Here is a 24,640-nt window from a genome sequence, read left to right as displayed (position 1 = left end):
AAATGAACGACAATGTACTTTGGAAATTTGTTTGGTACGCATGGCGAGTAAATAACTGAGATTAAGCTAGTATTATTTATAAGCCACGACTTATAAGATAACGTATAATGTAACCTGATTTCAGTATTGTCGATATTACCAAATAAAAATAATAATATTTTGTTCATTATTTTATTTGTTTACAAATAAATATTGTATTATTTCCTGCTATAATTTACATTACAATAAGCAAATATTAATATTAAATTATTGTTATTATGTGTTTATACACATAACAACCTTTTATAAACATAATGTAAAATAAACTCATACACATGATGAATACTAGATATATAAGAGAATCAATATATTAACAAAAATATTACATTACATAAAAATAAATAAAATACAATGAAAGGAAATCTTGATTACATATTCTATATTCATTGGTTAATTACTTTGAATACTGATTAATTACTTTGTACATTGACAGATAATATTAAGAGATAATAATAATATGTCTTACATAAATGTCGTTATTACTGAATCACGCCATTTTTATTTTACATAAAAAAACGCTATTAATATCATAATGTAGATAATAACTAACTGGGATAATAAATTGTAGCATTTATAATAGTGTGAATATAAAATAAAAATATTTAAAAAACTTTTGTACTCTTGTAAGAATAAATATGTAATCCATTTTCTACCGACCACTTATTTATTTACACAAGCATTATTTAGGTGAATAACTACGGAATAAAGTTTAAATTTTATTAATAAATAATACTGTAACTATTATAATATTGTAGGTGGGCAACATTTACTAAAAAGAAACTATTCTATGCTACAACAGCATTTTTGTCATATATATAGTATTAAGTCTATTACAATACTGAACAAATGGTGTAGTCTAAACTAATATTGTAAGTTAAAAGACTTGATTGTTTTACTCAAAAACTAATAAAACTACATTCATCAAAAGAACACTACAATCAAGAAAGAGGAAAAATAGTTACTAAACTCAAGATAAATAAAAAAAAATACACTTTAATATGCAATCGGTCACTAATTAGATAATTTTTAATTATCACAATCATATCACATAAACTATGTAATACTTACATTTAAATTATGGTTATGTTAGGACTTATTTCGTTTAGAAATAAACAATGTCATGTATATTTATTAGTACAGCCATGTAGGAAAGCTTTATAGCTTAAAAAACTTAGGTGCGAGTATAAGTCATGGTACAATAAGATATAAACTTTATGGCGGCTCGGTACATCGCACGAGACACTGCACAGCGTAATTTGAGTAATAGACGTAAACAACATAGGGCACTTAAAGGCATGAGTAGGCTGGCTACATCAATGCACATAAAAAAGCAAATTATCACAAGCCACATTAAAGTTTGAATCTTATGATATTTAAAAGAAAAATCTACTAGATCTTTCATTAGTATGTACTTTGTCTGATTACAAATAGACAAAGAAATAAATAAAACAACACACTAACCTTTAACTTTGGATGCAAATAAATTATTACAAAAATAAAATGTACTCTAAAAATTAAATAATACCCAAGTAAACCCGCATTTCTTGTAGTAATCTCTTTCATTTATTTACTGATTTATTTCTTCCCCATCTCATACGTTCTCAATGTTGCCGCTTCTATTGCACTAATTAAGGTAGCCCTGAAAAAAATGTGACATTTCAAAAAAGTGTACCTAATAGATAGCAACTTTTTCAGTAACTAAAAATTTCGAGTGAAAGTACATACTTGCGCTTTTCAGGATAAATCATGAGATACATCTTAGTCTAGGAAAATTTAATTAGGTAAAACAAAAAATGAATGAATAGAAAAACATTTTATAAACCTTATTCTTCCATTCTCCAGGGCAGTTACACCACATATAGTGGAGCCACCTGGTGAACAGACTTCATCCTTCAAATGACCAGGGTGTTTTTTGGACTGTAACACCATTTCTCCACTGCCCACTAAAACTTGAGATGCCCAACGCAGGGCCATTGCCCTTGGAACACCCTGTTTTACAGCTCCATCTGCTAATGCTTCTATTACAATATACATCTGAAACATTAACATTATATGTTTTCATAATAATATTGGATTTCAAAAACCTTAATTACAAACCTGTTGTTTTAAGTTTTTTTTCTGCCACCCAAAAACTGCTTTTTCATTCATGGACAATTGTAATTTGATGTTACTTATTGCTGCATACATCAGTTTCCTTTCCACCAAAGTCCCAACAAAATGAGACCAGCCGTTTCAGAGATACCCATAAAAATAGACTTGCAGATAGATAGACAAACAAACAAAAATTTTACAAACTGTTGTTTTGTTATACATGTTATAAATACATTATGTACACAAAATATGTTAAATGTTTACAAGAATTGGTCATTTAACAAAAGAATCATTTATTTTGATACTCTTTTCAAGCATCAAAAAAATATAAAGAATGAATATCTTACAAAAGCCGGTCCACAACCAGGCAGGCAGGATCCAGAATTCATTAACGTTTCAGTGACTTTCTCACAAATACCACAACTATTCAGAAGTTTCTCCAGAAGCATGCATTGCTCTGGTTTGACTTTATCATCTGGTGTATATAGACAAATTCCTGCACCAACACTCATTGGTGTATTGGGCATTATCCTTATAACACTTGTAGGAAAATCAAACACCTTGAATGCCTGGAAAATTAAAAAAAAAATATTTAAATAATTCTGGATTGTTCTTCTTGAATTATTGTAAAAGTTCATGAGTTGTATTCAAGGTCTGTATATTATAGTGCTTTATTCAATACTACTCTTTTAAACATTGAATTACAACTGCTATTCTGAACATAGGTCATCACTTTTATTAATGTGAAAAACACAAAAGTGTGACATATGATTAATAACATGTTAAAAAAGGGATCAAAAACACAAAACGTATATAAAATGGACAAACCTCATGTAGAGTTTCAATAGTGATACCAGCCAACATTGAAACAAAAAAGAAATTCTTACGAGGACCACCAGAAGGCAAGGATTTAAGACAATCACTAATAGCATAACTCAATACACCTGGCTTAACACCAAGAAATACAACATCGCATTTACTTAATACTTCTCCATTTTTGTCCGTTACATTGGCACCCATTTCTTCCCAGTGTTTTAGGTGAGCTGTATGGGGGCCGGATACCCAAATTTGAGATGCAGAATATGAATCTGAAATAAAATTGCTAATATTATAAAAATGAATGTTTAGATGAAACTTTGTTGTAAGGTATCTCCAGAACGGCTCCATGGATCTCGATGAAATTGGGTATAGATGTAGAACACAGTCAGGAAGAAGACATTTCCGCGCGAACGTAGTTTTGGGCGACAGCAAACCATAAGGCTGTAACCTGTCACCAATGTAAGATTACCATGGAAACCAAATTAAAATGAGACATGCTCAAGGTTATTAAAAACAAGTAATGAATAATTGGAAAATTCTCAATTATTTTTTAAAACTTACCGTTTCTCAAAATTCCTTTAGCAATTGCTGTGGACATATTTCCACCACCAATAAAACCAATAGTAATCGACATGTTATTTTTATTCGACAAGCTCCGTTCCGATAAAAGATTTAAAAATGATTAGTTCTTCGTATCGTATTTATTCATGCAATTATTTATTTAACTGATTTGTAGGTAAATAGGTGTTAAATTTTTCGACTTTGAAATCAAACTCTATTTAAGGGATCGTATGGGGGAGGTCTACGTCCAGCAGTGTACAAACTCAGGCTGATAATGATGATGATGATGATGATGGAACATTTATGACAGATATAAATGCTATAAATGTGATATAATTCATAATCTGAGGACGTGACGTATGTCAAGTGTCAACGACAAAGGGAAGACAAGACATATGCCATCGCTTTTTTTTAGGGTTGCTAGTATGCCATTTTAGAAAAACTTTTAGTAATTCCTACTGCAGTCAATAAATATTTGCAAAACGTTTTTTTGCGAAATGTTATGTTTTTGACTTAATTTATTCGTTATAGTTTGTTGTCTAGTTATGAATAGACATTAACAAAGAAATAATAAAAAATCTAAGAGTGAATCAAAAGCAAAAGGAAAACTTTACGTCGTGTATCGTGAACCGAATATTACGGCAACACTGACAGTTTGTGGCTTCATTTTCGAGGGTGAGGTGTCTCTAGTGCATTTTGGAATACTTTGTTGTCGTTTTAATATTTAAAATGCTGAGATAGTGTTAATTTCAAAAGACGCACAAATATGTGTCGTGGTAGTGAATTATCTCTTTATAGTTTGATTGAAGTGTAGTGTCCAACATGTTTCGGTGTATACCTTTGTTCAAATGCAATCGGCAAGTGGAATGTGTAGACAAGCGGCATTGCTCTTTGCCAACAGTACCTGAAGACATCCTGAGATACTCCAGAAGTTTGGAGGAACTTTTTTTGGATGCCAATCATATAAGAGATTTACCTAAGGTATGTTATTGGTCGACCTCAATTAATATCACTTACGATCGTGGGCGTTCACCTTATCATTACGAGGTGTAAATATTACTACGTTGTATATCATTTTATTTTTGTTTCATGTAGAAATTGCTTTAATATTGTCTTGATTGATGTCTCGTCTCGGTTGATCGATTCAGTTTAAATGAAGTAACAAATAAAATTTGCTGTTTTTATTTACAAAAGTATATGAGATGCCTATCATTATAATATAAAGGGACACCTTTTAATGATATATTTTAGTTTTTATGTATTATATTTAATCTAATATTTTAATTTTCTATATATCTTAACTAATTCCTTTGTCACTTTTTTAAATAATATAAAAAGAACACATACCAAAAGTGCTCTATATTAACGTTGGTTACCCTCAAAGCTTTAATTTAGTTATTCCTTCAAAGTAATCCTGGACATTAATTAATTTGCTTGACATATTAAGTTTCTGATTTTTTAATATTTCTTACATTTAATGTTTCTTAAATGAGTATAATAAAGTAATTAAACCCATGTTTTGAATTAATAACATGAGAACAAATTTTAATGAAAGTTAATTGTTTTGAAAAAAGACTGTAGCGCACACCCAGCGTTGGGCTTGTTTTGGTGAAGGTATACCTTGCATGATTTTCTTAATATTAGGAATTATAATTACTGATACTCTACTATGTTATCATCCTCAGCTCATGTATGTCCCCACCAAGGAGATTGGAGTCTACTCATATTAGGGGTGACTAGGCCATGGTCAACCAAGCTGGCCCAGTGTCTGTTGGTTGACCAAGTATTCTTTATTCATTGATTGTCGATAAATAATAAGATCATTGGCTAATACATAAAAATATTTCATCTATGTAAGATGAATATTTGATAGGAACATTTGTGTATTCATAACTTCTGTCTTTACTTGTTACTCGTGACTGAAAGATTGTCTCAATAAAATGTATTATTAATGCAAGTAATTGTAATTGTTGCAGAACTTCTTCAGACTACATCGGTTGAGAAGATTAGGCCTTAGTGATAATGAAATTCATAAACTTCCATCTGACATCCAGAATTTTGAAAATCTAGTTGAACTTGATGTATCCAGAAATGGTAAGTGTTTCTTAATGTTTACACCAAACAGTTGTTTGTAAAATAAAATACCTATATCTACGTTTGAAGCCAATATTATGTTGTTGTCCAAAGAAGTCCGAGGTCAGGTTACATTGGGAAATCAAAGTCGCTGAAACTGTTGATTTAACTTTTTATTTATACACTGATTAAGACAAACAGTAAATTATGGAATAAGCAATGCTACAATACATGTAAAGTGCTGCTTCCAAATTGTTTAAAGAAATTTTACTTTGAGCACACATACTCATTGGCAGCCCAATAAAGTTATATACAAAAATTTCTACCAATTGTTGTTATGTGTTTAAAGCATTGATATAAATAAAGAAATAAATAGATAGACCATAGTATAAGTCCTATAGAAGTAGCATTTCACTCAAAAATCTTACATTGTCACAACAAATTCTTCATGAATATTACTACCTGTGGAATTCTGAAACTTAAACGTCCGTTTAAAATATATTGTTAGCTCTGTTTTGTCAAAAATAACGAAAGGTCATCCCTTTCGTTATTTTTGCTGAAATTGATATCGCGGATGTATTATGTATTCAACACGTTGCGATTATAATCTATCGGTTATAACAGTTAAGTCTAAATACATGTGAAATGTTTTGAAATGTGAACCGGACATGGTGCCTCGTAACATTACCGAAAAGGTAACCGCTCCATAGTTGCGCTGTCCATTCGTATGCTGATCGCGCGCCATGCCGGGCCACATAGCAACGCGTACCAACCACCTGCACGGATACTGTTCTATCGAAACTATTCTGCAAATATTCCTCTCCCATAACAATACAGAGTGGAACGCCCGCTACGAATTGAAATTCCGTCACGATTGCATGCTTCCTTTGCAAGTTTTATTTCGATTTTTCATTTCTTCTACTGTAGAATACAACTACAGAAAAAAACAAAGGATTAAAATGCATGTAATCAAGTTTCAAAGAGCTTAGATTAAATCTAAGCTTTATGTCTACGTCTGGTTTAAATTATTATTTTTCATTATTCCAAAAAAAAATATCTTAATTAACTAGTGTGCTTTATCCATTTCGAAAAGTAATGCCTAATAATATTAACTAGTAATACAAACATTATTAAAAGCTTAGTGTCAAACCGTTTCTTCTTATTATAATGATGTTTTACTTTAATTCCTGAACATTTAGAAAATATAATAGTCAGTAATAAATCCTAGTACAATGCACGTGGGTTCCCGTGAGGTTTCCGCCATGCGGCCTCGCTCGTCCCAGTAAATCTCTACTTAACGTCTTCCTTTGTACACTGTTTAGTGCTAGATCTTGAAGGTTTTTTTAACAGCTATACACTTTAACTACTTATTGTGCATCACACTCAAGACTACGGATTATAACTACATAGTTTCTTCGATAAATAATCTAACGAATAGTCGAACTGAAAAATTACTGAACGAATTTTTGTCAGACTTTACTCAATATGCAAAGTGATTCACAAGGAAATACTATTTCATAAAAAAAGCCTACATTTTGCAGTGCGTTTGGGGTTTTTCTGATTTTCCATTGAAGATTAGTTATTATTCTAATGTTATATGGAATTGGTAAGTTTTTTATAAAAGGTATGCTTGTTTAAAATAATTGGAGAATATATAAAAAAATTCAATCGGAAATACACTACATTTGTCGTCAGTTCCACCGTTTTTGGCTCGAATGTCTTTCACTGTTTTTATATTCCAGAAAATAAAATTTTTCTTTAATAAAATCAGTGCCAAAAATAATCGTTACGTTGATTTTACAGAAATACTGTCAGGGTACACTTTTTTAAATTCCTTAAATTATAATTGTGTATACTCGGAGCATCAGGTAATCGATTTGATGTCCGTAAACTTGAAGACAGTCTACCTAACCACTCGGCTATCGCGATGAGATTTATAACGTTATATCAAAAAAGCTGTTGGCTTTATCAACAATAAATTACAGAATGACATTTATATAACATATAATACTTTGTAATGATCTCTTGAGTCCGGTCATTGCGTTCAATCTCGACCCTGGCGCTTACATAATCTGTAAAGGCTTGTCTGTCAGTCTGATGGCGTATTGTTTGGTGACCTTTATTGTATGGTTCCAATTACATTGCTCCATCATGCTTGTTTTTGGAGGGTTCATAAAATAGTTTTTTCAGAACTTACAATGAATAAGGGTAATTAGTAATTATAAGCATTTAAACACAATTTTACAAGATATATTTCTATTAGTAGGTATATGATTTATTTCTGTTAGTATTTACAAAATGTTTGTAAATCCAGGTATTCGTGTCGACCAAACGTGTCCAGTATTCTAGTTAATACTGATACTGTTTGTAACACGGGACAGAAATGACACTTTACGAGGCTTTAGAATGTTGAGCGTGATGTTGTAAATCTCTTTGTAGCACATCAAGAGACCAGATTACGTTCGTGTAAAAATGTCATCGTGTTTTAAATTTTTATTCCGCCATTATTATGCGATAAAAGAATATTATATCATGACAGGTAAAAATATCTGTCTTTTTCATATTATAATTTGATTTATAAAATGAAAATTTCGTACTTTTATAAGGGAAATAATAGTAAATAGTTTCTTGTTTAAACTTATCTAAGATTATCATGTTCCTTAGAGCTAAGTTTATATAACAAGGTTGTATATTCAGTTGGTATATTATGTAGTTAATGTTACCATAACATGCCGGCGATGCGTTGCACGCGTGTAATTTCTGAACGGTACGCTACGGGGTACCGTTTTAATGTCGTCGACGACTTGATCACTGCCTTGCCTTATCTAAGTGTTGCTATGCACTTACTTTCGTAATAAAGACATACGTGTCCGTAATGATACTAAAAGAATCTATCTTACATCGATTGCCTACAACTAGGTTGTGTGTTCTGCATGTCATTATCCTGCCCTCTTCCTTACGGAAAGTACGTACAGTATGTATTAATCTTTCTTAAGTCTCCATCAGCCATCATATCTGAATTCATCACTTTCTTACTCACATACTCGCTGGATAATAACAATTTGCAGTAAGGCTTCGCAGAATGGTGACAAACCGCAACTTGAGTGTTATTCATATAATCCAGCCGTCGTGAGCCAGGTTCTAAACAATCGTTACCACATTGAAACCACAAGAAATGTCATGTGGTTTAACTGCACAACATACATACGTTGTTGCAGCTAGACTATATAAGTATCGAAGTTGAGATGTATATTTTTGCAATGCTTGAGTTTATTGAATTATTTTAAAACTAGATCTCGATCTTTTTTTACGTCTTTATGTCGAGGACTTTCATTTTCCATTTTGGTGAAATGTCATTTGGCCACAATTTCATCAGTTGGAAAATTTGTTATTGCAACATACAAAGGTGCTATATTATAGTTTATAATATAAAAGTTATGTGAACGATATTTAATCCTACGTGGGAAGAATTTAATCTATTTATAGAACTAATTACCAAATAGGAATACCAAATGATGATGATATGCTCGTAACTACTTATGACGTAAATTAATAAGTTTTGTTGAGATCAAACGTCACGCAATCGATAAAATGGCAGCCTGTGCGTGATCGCCGCGAGTTCAACAAATAAACATTTGCATAATTGAATAACAAAAGCGAAAGCAAGTAATTATAAATGAATAGAGTCGTTTTTATTAAATTCCTTACAAAATAGAGTAACTATTGTGTATTTATAAAAAATAAACTTATTGGCTCCTACTAACGTAGATGTTTACAAAGGTGAATCTTTTTTCAATCCATTCCAATGATATTTGAAAGCTTTCACGCTGATTAATAATATCATAAACCAAAAAAACTCTTAAAAGCACTTCAATAGATAAACATTTGGACGGTAATATTTATTGCTTCTATCATAAATGATAATATGGTTCGCTTAGAAACAATCCGGAATCCATAAATTAGAACAGGGCTATTGTAACAATTGAACGAGTGAAATAGATACGTTTGTCAATTTGGTCAATGTCAATTCGATGGTAGTGTGCTCTAGGTTGGTATAGCTTCTATTACTGCAATTTATGTGCAAAAATTGTAAATACATAAGCATCTGTACAATATATAAGGTAGGTACAGCGTCATACTGCTAGATACCTAATAAATATTGGTTTAAGCAGAAATGCGCAACTCATTTCATTACAGCTCCATATTAACATCAAAGCATAGAGTAATTTCCTTATCTTCAATGTGGAAGCCATTTTAATAATTTCCATCTTCCTTGAAGACTCTTCACGGCATTTCATAGTTATCATTTAATTTAATAAATATTGCTAATCACATTTCTTATATTTTGAATATCTTTTGCTAAATTGATTTTTCCTAGAAGTAAATTTGAAAAAATGTGACGAACATTCCTTTTGTATACTTCATCCTCACTAAGTGGCAACCTTAGTGACCACTCAATAATTCTAAGTGCGCCAATTAATGCACAAAAATAAGGAAGTATTCGCCGGATAGTAGAACATTCTACATTTACAAACTCGAGTTTTCTTTCCCACGGTGCTGGCTAGATCTAGTGTAACCACTAGCGACCGTTGTTATAGCCTTGTCTTGTGATGTCTGTAAAATCTAATGTCGGTGTAACGGTTTCGTACCATTACCTTTATATTAAACACTAGCTTTTGCCCAAGACGATGTCTGCGTACGAATTGAAAAAAATGTTATAAACATAACCTATTTTACTTGGCTATAATGTTGCTTGCGAATGGCACAAGAATTTTTTTTGATCGGTTAGTAGTTTTTATTATACGTATAGAAAAACAAATCTTATCTCTTTATAATATTAAAACTGTCGCCTGCGACTCTGTCCGCGCGGCACTAAAAAAAACTTAATTAGTAGCCTATGTGTTCTTCCATAATATGTTCTACATCTATGCCAAATTTCATCAAAATCCCTTGAGCCGTTCCGGAGATACCTTCAAACAAACATCCATTCATACATCGATCCATCTAAATATTCGCATTTGCAATATTATTAAGATTAGTAAGATTGTAGATGTATGAGGAATGTATGGGTTATAAATTTAAATAAACTATGTATAGACATATTATATTTCTTGATTGACAGGCTCTATTTGAAGATTTAATAAATTCAGACGGAAATATATATATATATATATATATATATATAATTAGCATCAGAAAGATTCAATCAATTTGTATTATGTGAAATGTATAATCTTATCTGATTTTACAATATGTCTTGATATTTATTTAAGTCGTGCCTTAATGTTACTATGGCATGCAATAACGTAGTAAGGAAGAATTTTTCTCAGCTCGATTGTTAATTATAGTCTAGACATTTAATAATTAAGGTTTTATTTAAAAAAAAATTCAACTTAAACAAGTTAAGTTTGCATTGTATGCAATATTATGTAAAAATCTGAATGATTATTTTCTATTTGCGAAGAATGTCATTGATGAATTTGTATTCAGCAGACCGTGACTGAATGATGCGTGTTTAACGCCAGACTATTACAGCGGTGATGGGCAGCGAGCGTGACTGCCATGGCAGTGTCGGAGCACACCACGATAAACTCGGGGTCATATTGTTATTAGGTCAAATTTCATTCATTAGGACAGCTCAGGTATTACGAAACAGGATAAATCATTTTTGATTAGACCCTTATCAACTGACAAAAAAAGTAAGTTTCTTTATTGATTGTGTTTTTGTACACCAATCTAATACTACGGTATCAAATTATAGAATAGGTACTCAAGAAGCACGGTATTAAGAAACCTGAAATCCTAGTGTATGTATGCGTAGATGTATGAATGTGGAAGAAACTAGTGTAACGTGCCAAGATCACTCTAATAGAAGTCCGTAGTCTCTGTTTACCCCTTTGGGTTACAAGCGTGAGTTGTGTTATTGCAGTCGTAAATTATAGATACTTGCTTATCTTCTTAGTTTCGTTTATGATTATCCACTTTTTTACTCGCAATTGTCCGACTTCTGTTAGTTACAAGCTTAAAAATGGAAATAAATTACTCCAATTACGAAAATTGGAGGAAGCTCTGTGGAACAAGATTGTAAGGCTTTGTCGGCTTCATGTAAATTAATTGCTTTGATTATTGTCATCTCTCGCTATTATGGCGTTGTTTGTTGGAAAAATTTGTTTCAATTTTATTTGGACAAGCAAGGTCATAAAGCAAACAAGTTGTAAAATTAAATAAAAGAATTTTTTACTGTCTTATATGTATCTTTTTTATTATTTTGTTTAGTTTTCTGATCCTTACCTACTAAATTGATTTATACGAACAACCAGGTCAACTTGGGACCTCGTAAAGAGTGGTAGTTTTCCGAAAGTTGAATTATATATTTTGATTGTTCAAAAACAAAATCTACGTTTCGAAACCGTATTTTTAAATGAACGTATATGATTTAAAATAAATTTTTAGTTCCCCTAGAATTTTCAACCATAAATCACACTATTTTTATTTTATTTTTTTTGCTTTCTAAAACAAACACCCGTTAAAATAACAATCAATATAAATGCTATCAAAAAAAAACTTTAGCAAATTGTCAACTCATTTGGGCGTTGAAATAAATCGCAATAAACATTTTATGGCAGCATCAATGTCCAAAGCTGACAGTAATGATGAAGCGGCCCTGTCGAATGTCGATTTAGACGCCCCAAAATGTATCCAATGAAAAGAAAAAAAAGTGATCTCAAAACGGTTTATGTTATAGTTTAGTTAAATGACACGATCAACCTTAAGACGGTTTCAGACGATTGACTATGACAGTGTAAATGGAGCATACTATGTCTGACAATTTTTTACGTCAATCAAATAGAACTGAGTAATAAACATTTCAATGGGCCTAGTACGAAAATTGGTGAGAACGTTTTTGTTATATCATCGAAAAAAATTGTGTGCCGCTAATATTCGTGACAGGCCCACTGGTTTTTGGTTGTCATTAATTTAATATTCTAATGAAAAACAAAAAAGTCGGACCAATAATTTTTTTTTAAATTGGGCAACTGTTGCTTTACGATTTCGGAATGTTATATTAACGAAGAGTAGCCGTAGGTTATAAAAGTAAAAACAATAACAATATTTAAATTCCCAGCTTGTCTTTTCATTAAAAGCATCGCAATTCATGCATGCAATATTATTCAAAATAACATAATGTTATGGATATCACGATGGGAAACGTAAAGTTCACGGAGTGCGATTCAATCGGGTCTCCAGCGACCCGTATAGATGAACTAGATTTCCTGTTAACTCGGGCAACGGACGGTTTGTGTTATGTGTGTATCGTCCGCTCTGTACTCTGTGTTCTGTGCACCAACCTCACATTATTCACAGTTAACCGCTCCGCTCTAAATTTAAAACAATGCCGATGCTATTTTAATTTTATGATACGGCACAGAGCTTACCGTTAAATTTGTTTATAATTAGTCAATTTTTGTTTTAATAAAATCTCTATGCTGTTAGAACTGACCGACAGACGTAAATAATTATCACGTCCGTTAAGATCACTCAACACATACGCCTAGCACGTGTCTTAAGGAATGTAGCATTATTAGAAAAAAGTTCCCCGTGGAAGAAGTCGACAAACGATCAAATGGTGCATCTGATGTATGTTAATCTTTGCTATCTTTTAGCTTTGATTCGGCAGTGTTGTATTGACTGAGTTCGTTCATAAATGTAAATAAAATGTTAATTCCTGTTAGTGGACGGGATCATTAGACGTTAGACGTACCGTAACTGAAGCCGATTAAAAATGTAATCCTCACCGTTTGCGAATTAAAGTATTTTAGATTGTAAGTACTCAAATGTCAAATAATATAGTGATATAAATTGCAAACTGAGAACATATAAGCTTTCAACTGCTATAAATACCTGTATTCAACATGGGTTAGGAATGTAAGTTGCTCCGTACCATAACACAGCGGGGAGAGGCGTTCACTTTTGGTACAGTTACGAAATAGATAACAGTGATGGAATGACGTAATGTAAATGATTGTATCTGCTGCTGGTATGTTACTGGTACGGTACCATGTACTAAACTCTCGAGGAACTTTGTAAAGTGCACTTCACTATTTTTGTGTTTATCTGGGAGCTGTGATGTACTATATCGAAAAATTATTTTGGAGAATTAATTTGTGACAGGTTGTATGTCTGAAGGTGAATAGTTTTTATAAATTACAGTGTAAGTGTTTCTAAACATGTTATAATAATTTTGATTTTGTTATCCGGAGATTTTTTACAAAATAATTAATTAAACTTTACATTCGTTATTAGACAAATACCATTGCAGTTGTACTTATTATGAAGTTATAAATTAGTCGTTTTTATGCGTGTGCCGTCTCACGAACATTGACGTTTTTCAACCTGAAATTCGCGTGACTGTTGTCTGTCTGGTGGATTAATGAACATGGAGTCTTGGCGTCTTAACATCAGACGGATTTTATATGGAAACTTCAGCTTGAATGCATTTAATATAAGCTACTACTATGCGTTGCATTTGACTCATACCCAGTAAGTAGCGCTTAAGAAAATTGGATTAGTGTTTCTCCGTACCTTCTTTGTATGAGACATTCCAAGTGCATACATATCAATATTTCTACAATATAATAAACTATAATATAATAATATAATGCACTCTCACACATATCTAAATTTAAATGAATATCACTCTGAGTAAAGTTGATGATTTTTATCATTAACTAGCTTTTACCTGCGACTCCGTCCGCGCGGAATAAAAAATAGAAAACGGGGTAAAAATTATCCTATGTCCGTTTCCTGTTTCTAAGCTACTTGCCCACCAATTTTCAATCAAATCGGTTCAGCCGTTCTTGAGTTATGCATAGTGTAACTAACACGACTTTCTTTTATATATTAGGTCCTTACATATGAAATTGGCGTTTTTCGTATTGGCCACTTTAATCACGAATTTCTCCTCTTTGGTAAGGAATTCCAAATTCAAATTTGTACAGCTATAGACTCATGTATTTGTGGTTCGATGACCGTCATTCATTTGTTTTTTTTCTTCTGTTTTTTTCTGTTTGCGTCACTCATTTTACAAAATGGAAAACTTAAAATATCGCATTATTTACGAGTACGAGTTCCGCCGTGGCACTAGTGCTGCGGAAACGACTCGAAGGGTGAATGATGTGTATGGCGGTCGTGTTGCAAAAGAAAACACAGTTCGTTTTTGGTTCCAACGTTTTCGTTCTGGAAATTTCGATCTGCAGAACAAGCCCCGTGGACGGCCTGAGACTCAAGTTGATAATGAAGAGTTGAAGGCTATTGTGGAAGCGGATCCATCGCAAACCACGTCCGAGTTAGCTGCAGGCTGCGATGTTAATGATAAAACTGTTTTAATTCACTTGAAGCAAATTGGGAAGATTAAAAAACTTGAAAGGTGGGTACCTCACGAATTGACTGAAGCAAACCGACAAACGCGCGTCGACTGTTGCGTTACGTTACTAAACCAGCACAATAATGAAGGTATTTTAAACCGAATCATTACCTGTGATCAAAAATGGGTTCTTTACGATAATCGGAAGTGCTCAGCGCAATGGTTGGATCCTGGCCAGCCAGCCAAATCCTGCCCCAAGCGAAAATTAACCCCAAAAAAGTTACTTGTAAGCGTTTGGTGGACTAGTGCCGGTATTGTTCATTACAGTTTTCTCAAATCTGGCCAGACTATTACGGCTGATATCTATTGTCAGCAATTGCAATCCATGATGGAAAAGCTAGCGGCTAAACAACCTAGGCTGGTCAATCGCTCCACGCCACTGCTGCTTCACGACAACGCTAGACCACACACTGCGCAACAGACGGCTACTAAATTAGAAGAGCTTCAATTGGAAAGTCTAAGACATCCTCCGTACTCCCCGGACCTTGCTCCAACAGATTACCATTTTTTTCGAAATTTGGATAACTTCTTGCAAGGGAAAAAAATTCAACTCCGATGGGGCAGTCCAAATCGCCTTCAAAGATTTTATTGATTCCCGTCCGACTGGTTTTTTCAGTAAAGGGATCAATGAACTACCTATGAGATGGCAAAAGTGCATAGAAAATAATGGTTCATACTTTGATTAATTAAATATATTATATTAAAAAATATTCGACTTTTTGTTCCTCCTATACAAAACGCCAATTTCATATGTAAGGACCTAATATATAAATTACGGAATTTATTATCTGTTTACGGGCCACGGCAGTATTGATTTTTATGATATGTAAAATTTTGCAAATCTAACCATTACGTATTGTAACGAAATTTGATCTGTACTACATATTTAATTTTTTAATTTTTTACTTTGATAAGCAATATAATCAGGACAACAAGATTTTAGATGAGATTCAGTACGACTTTATTTCACATAAAGCCTACATAAAAAAGTTGCTTTACGTGATTTTAACCCAAGATGGCAACGATAGTTGCGCATCGTAGTCTTCGCGGATTATTCGGCTATTGAACTTTACCGGGGCATTGTCCATAAAACTAGATAGCGCAAACACATCTTTGCAAGTATAAACTGCAACTATCGACTGTTTTTTCATAATTAAATCGTAAATACTTAAACAAGATAGACTAGACTATAACAAGAAACAAGATCAGAAATGTGGATTAAATTCATATTTATTTTAAGTACCAAAAAAGTTTTCTAATGGTTTCTAAGAAGTTATTAAATGCCTATTTCGGGGCCCATCAAATCATCAGATAGTGAGGTCACTTTATCAAACCTGTTCTATCATTTACCGAAGTTATTTTTGTAAGGACTTTTATATTATAATTTGCCTACACCGGCTTTGTTACGTAACAGATCGTTAAATTTCTGTGAATGTCTGTCGTTTGCGGTGAATATAAACTTTTTTTAATTTTATTTTGCTTTCACTTTGAACAGTAATGCTACTGTTATTCCTGCATATATACGAATGTAATTTTTTAAGAGTTTTAGAGTAGTTATGACTTACCTATTGTTTAAATAATTACGCGTTTGTAGAAGTCGAAGTATTACAATGGTTTTTAAAATTTATAATGAACCTGTATCAAAATTACTTATGGAAAATATTGTTTCCACAAGAATTTATTCGTCTCATTCAGACATGGTATAACTTTGTGTTATATTGTTACCTGCATGCTTACAATGGTCAATTAATCGTGCAGTCTTTTAAACGGATATGTCATAAAACGAAGACGTCAAGTGAACTGTGCCCCAAGCACGAACATTTTGACGTACGGTAATGTAAATGTATCGAGTAGACGATACGAATACCGCACCAAATCAAAGTTCGCAGCACGAAGCACATTCGTAATGTATTCGAGAGCTCGACATAAAAACATTAGTGACGTCATTCTAATGTAATTAGTGTTGAGACACTGTGGCGTTCTGAAACCTTGTACAAAATAACTATAACCGTTATAATCAATCTACTCACGATATATTTATAATATTTAACATACATTTCAATTTAATATGTTAGATATATAAATTTCTGGTTAAAAAAATATATTTTTTGTTGTTTTACTACTTAGATTATTAGTTAACGTTAAAACGCATTTTATTAAAATTAGGCATCGTGTTTATGAACGCCCCCGACGCTTGACACTTGAAACACTTCAAAACACTTGAGTTAATAACGAACCATTTTGTTTGAAATTGTTACTTTTACAAGAACTTTTTAAATAATTCTTTGTCTCATAATCATTACAAAATGAGAACGAGTCACGCACAATATGTTATGATGGTGGAATTTATGGAAAAGTAAGTGGCTTTTGTAGTATTTATACTTTTTTTAAATGAAGTGCGAATATAATTAATTTCTCTAAACTAAAAAATTGAAAAACATGTATATTTTTTATTTGCTAGGAATGGTGATTTATCAAAGCCAAGTGGTGGTCCTCGTGGTCGACATTTTATACAGCAAAAATGGAAAGAATTGGCAGAAAAATTAAATAGTGATGGTAGCGGGGATCCTCGAACGGATGATAAGTGGCGGAAAGCAAGTATATTGCTAATATTTTCTAATATTAGGACGCCTTTTAGTTAATTAAGTATTTTTGTTTATATTTCTGCATGCCTACTATATATCAACTGTGTGCTTATTTCTTTGTATATTTATTCATCAAGGTTTGGAGTGATTACAAAAATAATGTAAAAAGGAAATGGGCCAAAATTAATAGGGCTGCTCAAGCTACGGGTGGTGGGCCTGCACTTCAATTATCATTAACAGATTTAGAAAATCGAATAATGCAGATAATTGGAGTTCAGGCAGCTACAGGGATGGCAGTAAATGAAGCTGGATTTGGATTCAATACTTCAGTTAGTTTATTTTATTTAAAATGTTTTTGTTTTACTTCTTGTTAACCCACTAATCATACTAACAATATAAATGTGAATTTTTGTGGTTTTGTATGTTTGTATTAATTTGAGTGTAATTTGAAATGTATATAGCTTATGTTCAGGATTAACACATGTACACCTTTTTATGCTTTTTAAATTATTCCTATAATTCACAGGACACCCAGGTAGAAAGAGAAAAAAGTAGTCTTTTTTCAGAGGAAAAAAATGAAACAGAAAAGGAAAAAAATGTGATATCCTCAGATTTAAAGATCTGTAGCTCGACTGACAATGAGCAGTTACAATACACTCCAATTGATGTTACAAATGGTAAATTACATTCTCTAGATTTATGTATAAAAATATCTCATGTTTATAATTTCTTAACACATATATTTTACATAATTAATATTTCCAGAAGATTGGAATGTTCCTGGGACGAGTCAGCAACCCACGGTGGCTCCTTCTCCAAAACTATGGAAGCCTCCACCAAAAAAAAAAAAAAAAATGGACAAGACTGCATTGTTAGTGAAAATGTTACGTGAGAATGAGGCGAAAGCAAGAGAATCTGAGAATGAACGAGTTAGTTTAGTGTTAGAGCTTGAGAGAGAAAGGATACGACAGCGTGATGTAGAGCTTCAGTTGCAAGGTCAATTGTTGGAGGTAATGAAAGAGATTTTAAAAGTGTTGAATAAATTTGTGGATGACAGAAATAAATGATGATAGGAATGGATGTTCTTAAATGTTTTGAAAGGTGATCTCTTTGATGAACTGAATAAAAGTATTTATTAGTATTACATAAATTTATAATTAATTAATTACATCTAATAATAGTTTAAAAATTTAGGATTAAGTTATACTATGTAACTGAAGACATAAAATTAAAAAATTAAACATTATGGAGTCTACTAATTTTATCTATAAGAATATTTCTAAAAGTTCTACCCCAAAGTAAATCATCTCCATCACATTCTTGTAGAGCTACCTCAGATGTATTTGTACTTTGCTCAACAACTTCTTCTGGATCTGGCACCGAAAAGTCAATTGCTAGGTTGTGTAAAACACAACATGCCATGATTATAGCAGCACACCTCTCAGGATTGTAATGGAGGGTGCGATCCTTACTTAGGCAACGCCACCTATTCTTAAGTCGCCCAAATGTATTTTCAATGACCACCCGTGCTTTTCCATGAACAGTTGTGTAAACTGCTTCGGGTCTCCCTTCAACAGCATTGGTAACAGGTGTCATCAACCAAGGCCTTTGGGGATATCCAGAATCACCTGAAAAAATAGTATTTTGGTATTATTTATGTACTTCAAACATTATATTCTTAATCACTAATAATTAATACATATTTTATTTTTACCTAATAACCACACTTGTTCATTGTTTCTATGTAGCTCTTGCATGAATTTATTTGCTTCACTATTTTCCCAAATAAATGCATCATGTGTAGCTCCACCATACTTAGCATTCACATTAAGGATACGGCAGTCGCTATCACAAATCTGAAAATAATATGTTTATATATAAAATTATAATTAAAATGTAATTAAAGTATAATTTAAATGTAAGTTTAGCCGATTAATTACCATTTGTACATTTAAAGAGTAAAAGTGTTTTCTACAGTAAAAATGATGTTCAATTTCACTGCTTGGAGAAAATATATGAAAGTGGGATCCATCAACACATCCAATTGTTCCTGGTATGCCAAATTTGGTGTAAAATCTATAACATAAACAATATATAACAATGTATCTTTCATCACTTCTTCTGATTTTAGAATACACAAATCAGATTGTTTACAATCAAATAAAGTAAAAATATTGCCATCACATACTTCTTTTTTATCAAGTCCCTCTGTGACCTTGTTATTGGGAATTTTATAAAATAATTAATTAATTCAGGAGTTGTCAGGGCATCTGTTACTTCCCTTACATATTTACTGACAGTTGTTTGCCCTAAATATTTCCCCTCTCCAACCAGTCGTTGGTATGATCCAGTGGCATAAAAAGACAATGCACATAAAACCTGCAATGAAAAGATAATATTTTATAAAACTTTATTAGCACGCAAGAAAATAATATTTTGTTTGCTTTGAATTAGAGATAAATAACATTGATTAGAGAAATAATATATGGAGTACCTTTTCTTCTAAGCTGATTCTTTTGGTAGATTTTATACTTGTTTTCTGGCGGAGTTCAGCACACAAAAACTTAAAAGCTGATTTACTCAGACGAAACCTATTCTTAAACTCTATGTCACTGAGATTTAGAAGATTAAATCTTCTTCTGTTTAAAGTTCTTCTAGTAATTTCCCTAGAAAAAAGGTACATATATTTTAAAATGTTATTATTCATTAATTAATGTTAATATACATTAATTTTAATCAGAATTTTAATTAATTGTTGTTGAATTTATTTAATTGTGCCATAACAAAAATAATATTTATTATTGTGTAGGCCAATTCATATTTTAAATAATATCCGAAAATGATTATTTTTATGTTTTTTAAGTACTACTCTCCTTTATAGAATGAATTAAAATATGAATTTAGTTAAAAGTTGAAATACATTACATTAACTAATCATATAAATCTAAGCGTAATTAGCTTACCTTGTATCCCTGACTTCATTGTCAATATTTTCAATTAATTCACTTAAAACATAATAATATAATGGCACACGACGACTTCTTAATAAAGATAACATAATTTTTGTACGAATAACGTCTCAAATACAAATGAAATAACTTTAAATTGTCCAGACAAACGTTCTCGAAACTTTTTTCACCACCAAAATCTAAGTGACAAAACTTTCGAGCATTTACATTAGCCAGCCGCAGGTATTTACGATACCGTACGTCAAAAAAAGATTCGTGCTTCCATTTTCATACATTTGACTATGTGACGTCATCATTCTCGATACATTTACATTACGATAGTTAGCTAAAAGTATTTGTGCTTCCAAATTTAGTTCCTTTAACGTTCGATAGAGGCGCTGTTCATGTTTTCATACAAAAAGGCAACTCGATACATTTACATTACCGTACGTCAAAATGTTCGTGCTTGGGGCACTGATTGAGAGCAACGACACGTTAGCGTTTCGTGACTAATCATTACGTGCCACCAACTAAAGTTTGATGGTTTATTGAGTAATTTGTTTTTATTATTATCTCATAGTGATGCTATGTTAACATATCTGAGAATCTACTGTCCGGTTTTGACGCACTCTGTGGAATATTTTTTTTAACTTCTTCATTTTTGGATACTACGAAATGTTTCCGCTAAATTATGTTGGGATAGCATAATATTCTACTACTGAAATGCCCTATAAAAAATGATGCTCCCCCTTAGTTTAAAAAATGTATATTATTACAATTACGTCGGTGCAAACGCATCTTTTCCTTTGTAAAAAAATGCAAAGAATTCCTCTTGCCTAACATAACACACCAATACTAATACTGTAAACAAACGTTCATTGTAATGTAGAATTCGCCCGTTCGCGGTCGCCGCGGGCTCCGAACGTGGGTAAGGCGCTGCGAATAATCAATCGTCTGTTGGTTTAGCAACCAGTTAGCAATTTCTTATTTTTAGCATCATTCCATGTGGAATGTATCCATGCAACTTTTGCACTCATATGCCAATCATTACGCCTTTAAACTGGTATCCAGTATATTTATTTTATCCTAAGAGTTTTGTTTCGTTTAATTAAATTTTATGTATATGTGTGTGTGTGTATTACCATCAAACTGCACTGCCGTACACTTTATATAAGCGTAACTTGTCGTATTTTTTACAATCAGAGCGATTACATTGTCTGAATATTATAAAATCATTTCAACATCGGAAATTGCTGAACTGTAATATCTTAGTGGTGCCAAGAATCACTCTTCCTTTAAAATTGCATACTACATTTAGAAGAACCTACACTACCACTACCACGGTAACATCAACACTCAAACATTTACATTTTCTTAAAAATTGCTTTCATCCTTTTATAAAATTATCCACACATACCTTAACATAAGTGTTCAAAAGATTTGTGATCAAAGCTCTAGACTCTAGGTAGAATGTGAGGTATGCGTTATGTTCAATATAGAGTTAATTTAAGCATAGTTTAGGGAACAATAAAGCATGTTTGTACACAAGTACTTCAACGAATGGAGTTTGGCTTGCCAATAACGTGATGTAATAAACTTTGTTCATACCATATCATGCTGGCCTCGTGAGTTTATTATTTATTGCCTTTTTGTCGCTTCATAATATTTCCTATCGCGACACGACGCTCGTACTAGTTATAAATCGTATGTGTTATAAAATAAGCTGGCATTCATGACAGTCTGGAAAAACTATTTTAATAGCACAGATTAAAAATAAAACATAGGTGTCAAGGATAACCAGAAAGGCAGGCAATCGTCTTATATATTTCTTTCATTGTTATCAGACACATACCATATGCCATACGTAGACTATTATAAATTATCATCATTTATGAATACTTGGTATTAACCATTAGTATGTCATAAATTTATGCAATTTGCTCGTTATAATTTAACTAAATTTGCAATTAATTTGACATAGTTTAGATAATTATAGTCGTTAGAGTCGATACCATAAAATAGTCGTCCAGTAATCAAGAAACCGAGTTCACTGTATTTGAAAACATTTTTTCATAAATCAAACTGTAGTTGCTTCTTAATTGGAAGACCACTATACAAATCAAGTGGTTTCAAATTAATCTAAAAATAGATAGTATTTGATTGATTTAAAAATAGATTGTAGATAGACCCGATGCTAATTTATCTGGATCAGCTACTTATTTACACCTTACAAGACGATAAAACATTAGGTCAATGTTCACATAAAATGGAAAACTTTTAGTTCATAAACAGTGTAAGTTATTTTATAGAACCGCGTCTGGCCAGTTCCATTACCGCGGGCGGTGGATCGAAGCCCTCCCGCTCTCTTTGCACCCACAACTCAATAAAGCTATAATGGGATTCCATCAGACTGGAGTTAACCAACTGAAACCGCTCGCTGTCCAACTACGCTGCTACTTATTAACACTCGGCCTTTTGTTTATGCAACTTTGACCTCTCACCGTATTCAGGTGAATTGAACTCGCCTCAATGAACACGTGTTTAGTTTCTTTTGTATGGAAATATGTTGGTTGGATATGTTTTTTTTTTAAATCGCATTCTATTGTTTCTGTTTGCTATGTAATTTGGCAATACAGAAATGCGAGATTGCGTCATCTTGTGAGGTCAAATCTTAACAGTGGTAGAACCTGAAATAATACATCTTTTGCACGAATTGACCGGCTCGACTAGTAAAATACCACGACCCAACAGAAGACAGGCGTGAAGGGGAAGTAATTCCGTTTGATAAGTGCGCGTGCCAGAGGCCTAATTTTAGTAGTTTCTTTGCTTTTTGTCTTATAAGGAAGGGGTAGGAGGCGGAGTTGAATAAGGCGCAGAAAGAGTATATTTCTTTCGTCTTCTCTTCTGTCGATAAAAGGTAGACAACGAATGTTCAAATGAGTTCTATGGGCTACGGTCACTTCGCTATTTTAGCGAATTCAAGTAGCCGCTTGTTAGTTTGCCAACATTTGCTATAAAAAAGCAAACATATAGCGTAACTCTATAAGATGCTGATGTTCAATAAAAAGATTTAGTAGAATGACAAATGTATTAGGAAGCGGAAGGAAGAGATTTGCCTTTACTTGATGTTATTAATAGACCTGTAACCCTCGAAGCTGTTGCAAATATATATGCGTATTGTAGTCAGCCGGTAAACCGCTTTCTCGTTGTCTCCCTTTCGCTTTCACTTTCGAAAATAATTTAGGTTATGTATTTGTTTTTATTATTGTTTATTGATGTGTAATCTGATAATGAACAAGACGATGACAAGTAATTAATCAAGAAATAAATTATGTTTTATGTTTTTCTTTAAATCAAGGCTTGTTATTTATTACACGTAACTTTGACTTACGTGTTTTACTTTCATTTAATATCCTTTAAAAGGCTATATACTTTCGATTAATTACAATTTGGTCAGACAGATTTTCAGTTTTAATATCTTGAACCAAATTTCATGAATATTAAAAGGCTAAGGCTAATCAAGTACTGTTCTGTAATGTTATATTGTTAGTTGTTGAAGGTTAGGCTATTTCCTAATTTGCATTTGCTCATCCGTTATCCGCAAGATGTCGCCAGCAGCGGATATTGCTTCTGCGTATTGTTTCTCTGCACAAGTATGTTGTCGCTTTGGCATAAACTACACATAAACATGTTACGAAATTATACTCTTATGTAACACTCTAGTGAATATTTTTTTAGAAATGTAAAAAGATGGCAAAAAAACAGGTAAAGGTATTATTCTGTATAAGAAAAAAAAAATTATATGCGTATTTTATTTATGCAAAAAATGAAATGTGCAGAAAGTTAATTAACGTTTCTCTTTAAATAGCTTTCGGACATGACCCGATTTCTCGCAATTGCTTCTATTAAAACATCGGGTAGAGCTGCATAGTTTTAGCCTTCGGGCGCTGAATTGTCTGGCCGCTTTGCAACGTAGGTGCGGAAGTGATGCCATTCAATGAAACGCTCACACTCAAAACATCTTCCGTGTAAACATTGACACGATCAGTGCCGCTGAGTTCAAGCGAGTCTAGTAAAATGGATGCGGCATAAATGTACAG

The 24,640-nt window shown here is 32.5% G+C and overlaps 3 protein-coding genes across 3 annotated transcripts in view; 2 read left to right on the top strand and 1 right to left on the bottom strand.

Moving 5' to 3' along the window:
• Nucleotides 1-1,096: 1,096 nt before the first annotated feature.
• LOC106707299 (pyrroline-5-carboxylate reductase 3-like) lies at nt 1,097-3,842 on the bottom strand. The gene is made up of 5 exons (XM_045679353.1): nt 3,511-3,842; nt 2,959-3,218; nt 2,478-2,699; nt 1,862-2,073; nt 1,097-1,678 (listed from the first exon to the last, which is right to left on the bottom strand). Exons 1-5 carry the CDS (start codon nt 3,581-3,583, stop codon nt 1,615-1,617), a joined length of 831 nt encoding a protein of 276 aa, XP_045535309.1. The 5' UTR covers nt 3,584-3,842; the 3' UTR covers nt 1,097-1,614.
• A 331-nt stretch (nt 3,843-4,173) lies between these two features.
• The window catches only part of LOC106718518 (protein lap4), a 90,955-nt gene continuing 70,488 nt past the window's right edge, over nt 4,174-24,640 (top strand). The window contains exons 1-2 of the mRNA XM_045679214.1: nt 4,174-4,491; nt 5,487-5,604. Of these exons, the coding sequence (XP_045535170.1) occupies nt 4,333-4,491; nt 5,487-5,604 (277 nt within the window). The 5' untranslated portion in view covers nt 4,174-4,332. The remainder of the gene's footprint in view (nt 4,492-5,486; nt 5,605-24,640) is intronic.
• On the top strand, nt 17,153-18,660 carry LOC123721230. The gene is made up of 4 exons (XM_045679213.1): nt 17,153-17,363; nt 17,469-17,921; nt 18,119-18,269; nt 18,358-18,660. Exons 2-4 carry the CDS (start codon nt 17,676-17,678, stop codon nt 18,657-18,659), a joined length of 699 nt encoding a protein of 232 aa, XP_045535169.1. The 5' UTR covers nt 17,153-17,363; nt 17,469-17,675; the 3' UTR covers nt 18,660.

The sequence above is a fragment of the Papilio machaon genome, chromosome 9 (assembly GCF_912999745.1).
Source record: "Papilio machaon chromosome 9, ilPapMach1.1, whole genome shotgun sequence".
NCBI classification, from domain to species: Eukaryota; Metazoa; Arthropoda; class Insecta; order Lepidoptera; family Papilionidae; genus Papilio; species Papilio machaon.
The sequence above is the reverse complement of the archived record's forward strand: the minus strand, read 5'-3'. Positions and strand labels throughout refer to the sequence as shown.

Bases quoted from the DNA above. Each gene is read 5' to 3' on its own strand.
- LOC106707299 (XM_045679353.1), bottom strand. From the start codon at position 3,583: ATGTCGATTACTATTGGTTTTATTGGTGGTGGAAATATGTCCACAGCA. The intron at 2,700-2,958 runs GTTTGTCCATTT...TTAATTTTCCAG, and splicing joins CTATTGAAACTCTACATGAG to GCATTCAAGGTGTTTGATTT. The intron at 2,074-2,477 runs GTAAGATATTCA...TTAATGTTTCAG, and splicing joins CTGGTTGTGGACCGGCTTTT to ATGTATATTGTAATAGAAGC.
- LOC123721230 (XM_045679213.1), top strand. From the start codon at position 17,676: ATGCCTACTATATATCAACTGTGTGCTTATTTCTTTGTATATTTATTC. The intron at 17,922-18,118 runs GTTAGTTTATTT...TATAATTCACAG, and splicing joins GATTTGGATTCAATACTTCA to GACACCCAGGTAGAAAGAGA. The intron at 18,270-18,357 runs GTAAATTACATT...TAATATTTCCAG, and splicing joins TCCAATTGATGTTACAAATG to AAGATTGGAATGTTCCTGGG.